The following is a 2,925-nucleotide window of genomic DNA, read 5'->3' as shown; positions in this document are numbered from 1 at the left end:
GTTTCAAACCTGAAAAAAGTAGGAGGGTTGAACATGAATTTAGCAACTCAATCACATAAAAATTAACCTTGCTTAAAAATACTAATTCTTCTATCCACTTGTGATACAAATTATTTCGAAAGATACTATTTTAAACAGCATATGTATTTTCAGTGCAGAGCTAGTAATGCTTTTCTGTCCGATATTTTCAAATAAGACTAAATGACTATATGATAAATGATTGCAAGCAATCAAGATTCAGAGAATAAATATATAGTTACTTGGTATTGTTTGGCTTGTATCTTCCCATTAAGGTTGAGGACTGCATATGTGCATACTGTGCGTATGCCTCGATATTGCCTTAATTCACAAGCTTTTTGTAAGCAGTGGTGGATAGTGGCTAGCAGTGGAACCCATGACGCGCGTTTCGTTCTATTTGGGACTTGTCAGCTGGATGTACCTGAATCTCAGAGTTGATGTTCACTATCGGACTCGAACCCAGTACCACTCGCTTCAAACGCCATCGCGTTATCCACTTAGCTACGTCAACTCTGAGATGCAGGTACATCCAGCTGACGAGTCCCAAATAGGACGAAACGCGCGCCCTGGATTCCACTGCTAGCCACTGTCCATCATTGCTTATAAATATAAATATTAAATGTGCATAGTATTTGTTGAAACTCAAAATAAAGTGAATGTAGACAAAGAGTTCGTAAATTGATTAAAAACTCTTAAAAAACGTATAAGTCCCATTTGTTATTTGAAACTCATTGAATCAATATGAAAGATTGCAAATATAATTCTTGTCAAAATATCAATTTTCATTCATAACTAGGTTTTAATTTCTATGTTAACAACAATACCGTTTCTTTTCATGGAGTTTTTGGCATTGCTTTCATTTGCAGATTCCATAAAATCATGATATTGTCTAGCACACTTATCCAGGCTTCAGTTAATTTCTTATTTAAAGCTAATCATCTGGATCTATATGAATCAATTTTTATAACTCAACTAGAATTCGAACCATACTCTTATTGCTTTAGATATAGATGTGAGATTCTTTATTTCTCTAGTGACTTACAAAAGCTATTCACTTGTGTCAATATCAATTTTGAGTACCTAATACATTCAATTCATGTTACTAATTTCTAATAAAATTCACATCATACATTCTATTGCTAAAGAAAGAAAATGAAGTCTCTTTTCTCTTTGTTTTTGTAATCATTTAAATCAATTATCTATAATCAGTGTTTTGCTTTCCAAGTTTGTTTTTTTCATTATTGTTTTATGAAAATCAATAATTCAAGTAATCATTCATATATGATACATTTCTGCATAGAAACACATCCTTAATATGATGATTGATTTTCTTATGATTGTAAAAAAAGAGGTTTTCAAATACAAGTAAACCTATTATTATTACTATTATTATTTTTCTCTATTACAAATAGTAATACAAAAAACAAAAATTATTGTTGTTGTTGTGTGAAAAATATTTTTTTAACTTCATATTATCAATTGGTTACTTAGTCATTCATGTTGAAGTTTTCTGGAAAAAAATGTTTTTACATTCATATCAGTGATGTACATGAGTATATATATATATGCTCATATGCTCATATATGCTCATAAATAGTCCTTATAAAAACTTTCTTAACAGATTTATCCAACTGGATACATAAGTTTATACTATATATATAGTGGTACATTTATTTACAAATATTAAAAAGTGAGAAAGAACTTAACATTTTTCTTTGAATATGAGGAATAAAGAAGTTGTCTCTTATCAACAAGAACGTGATTATATTGATGATTGTTTACGTCATGTTGGAAGTAAACAGCATTTATTTTATGAAACACATATTTGTACAATATTTCGTGTGAATGCTGGCCCAGCAGAACATTTTTCTGAAACAAGAGCATTATATCTATTACAAAAATATCGTCGTAAACGACAATCTCATTGTACTGGAAGTTTATTAGAAGATCGTATTAGTTTTGAACGAAATAAAGCATCTGGTAAGATACCATTTCGTCCATGGGTAACATATAAAGAAATTAAAGAATTATACATAAATAGAGCTACTCCACATTTTTTTGTACTATGTATTGATTCTATGTATAGTTCTATGAGATATTATGAAATATATAAGTGTAAAATCCCTGAAACAGCACAAACCGTTTGTGAATATCTTAGACGAGCAATGAATGATACAGATAAAGTATTACGTGATTTAACATCTATTCGACAAGTTTACGTTGATGATGTGGGTCGTGTACGTTCAGTAAGTAATTTTGAAGTTGAAAACAATCGTGCAACAATTTCAATACCTGAGAATAATCAAAATTATTATACACATAATAATATTAGCCCTGTTTATTTACCATCACCAGTTATGGTTTCACCAGTTAAACAAAGTTATAGTCCATCACTTAATGCCAGTGCTAAACGTCGAACTATTGACAGTTTACATGATGTAACTTATCTCACTTATGATCCACACAAAGGTATAATAACCAACAGATATGGTCCAGTCTATTTATATTTGTATAGACCAAAAAGTCAAGGAACTTTGGGAAATAATTCTATTTACTCAGATAGACGAAGTAGTTATAGTTATGGAAATGAAGATCATCATAGAAACTCACCATACAGGTATTAAAATAAATCAAACTATTAACTATTTCATATATTCATTTATAAATCACATAATGGTAATATTCTTTTAAAGAAAACAAATATCTAACAAATATTTCAATGGTGTTTTGTATTTATTTCTCAAAACTTATGTATCGATCTACAAACATTTTAAATCATATAATGATAGACTTTCGATATCATTTTTGTTTTTCGATCACTTTTTTTCTTTCTTTCATTAAACTATTCATCTATACTCAAATATATAAATTTTTTTCTTTTCTAAATCAAAAAAGAAAAAAATACAA

At 29.1% G+C, this 2,925-nt stretch overlaps 1 protein-coding gene across 1 annotated transcript; it reads left to right on the top strand.

Annotated features, from left to right (window-relative positions):
- Window positions 1-1,603: 1,603 nt before the first annotated feature.
- On the top strand, window positions 1,604-2,642 carry MS3_00004289 (uncharacterized protein; the record flags this gene model as incomplete). The annotated part of the gene is made up of 1 exon (XM_012938596.2): window positions 1,604-2,642. The coding sequence occupies exon 1, from the start codon at window positions 1,740-1,742 to the stop codon at window positions 2,640-2,642; it is 903 nt and encodes a 300-aa protein (XP_012794050.1). The 5' UTR covers window positions 1,604-1,739.
- Between the last annotated feature and the right edge of the window lie 283 nt (window positions 2,643-2,925).

The sequence above is a fragment of the Schistosoma haematobium genome, chromosome ZW (genome assembly GCF_000699445.3).
Source record: "Schistosoma haematobium chromosome ZW, whole genome shotgun sequence".
Lineage (NCBI taxonomy): Eukaryota > Metazoa > Platyhelminthes > Trematoda > Strigeidida > Schistosomatidae > Schistosoma > Schistosoma haematobium.
Note: the sequence above shows the minus strand (reverse complement) of the source record. Positions and strands in the feature narration are given on the sequence as shown.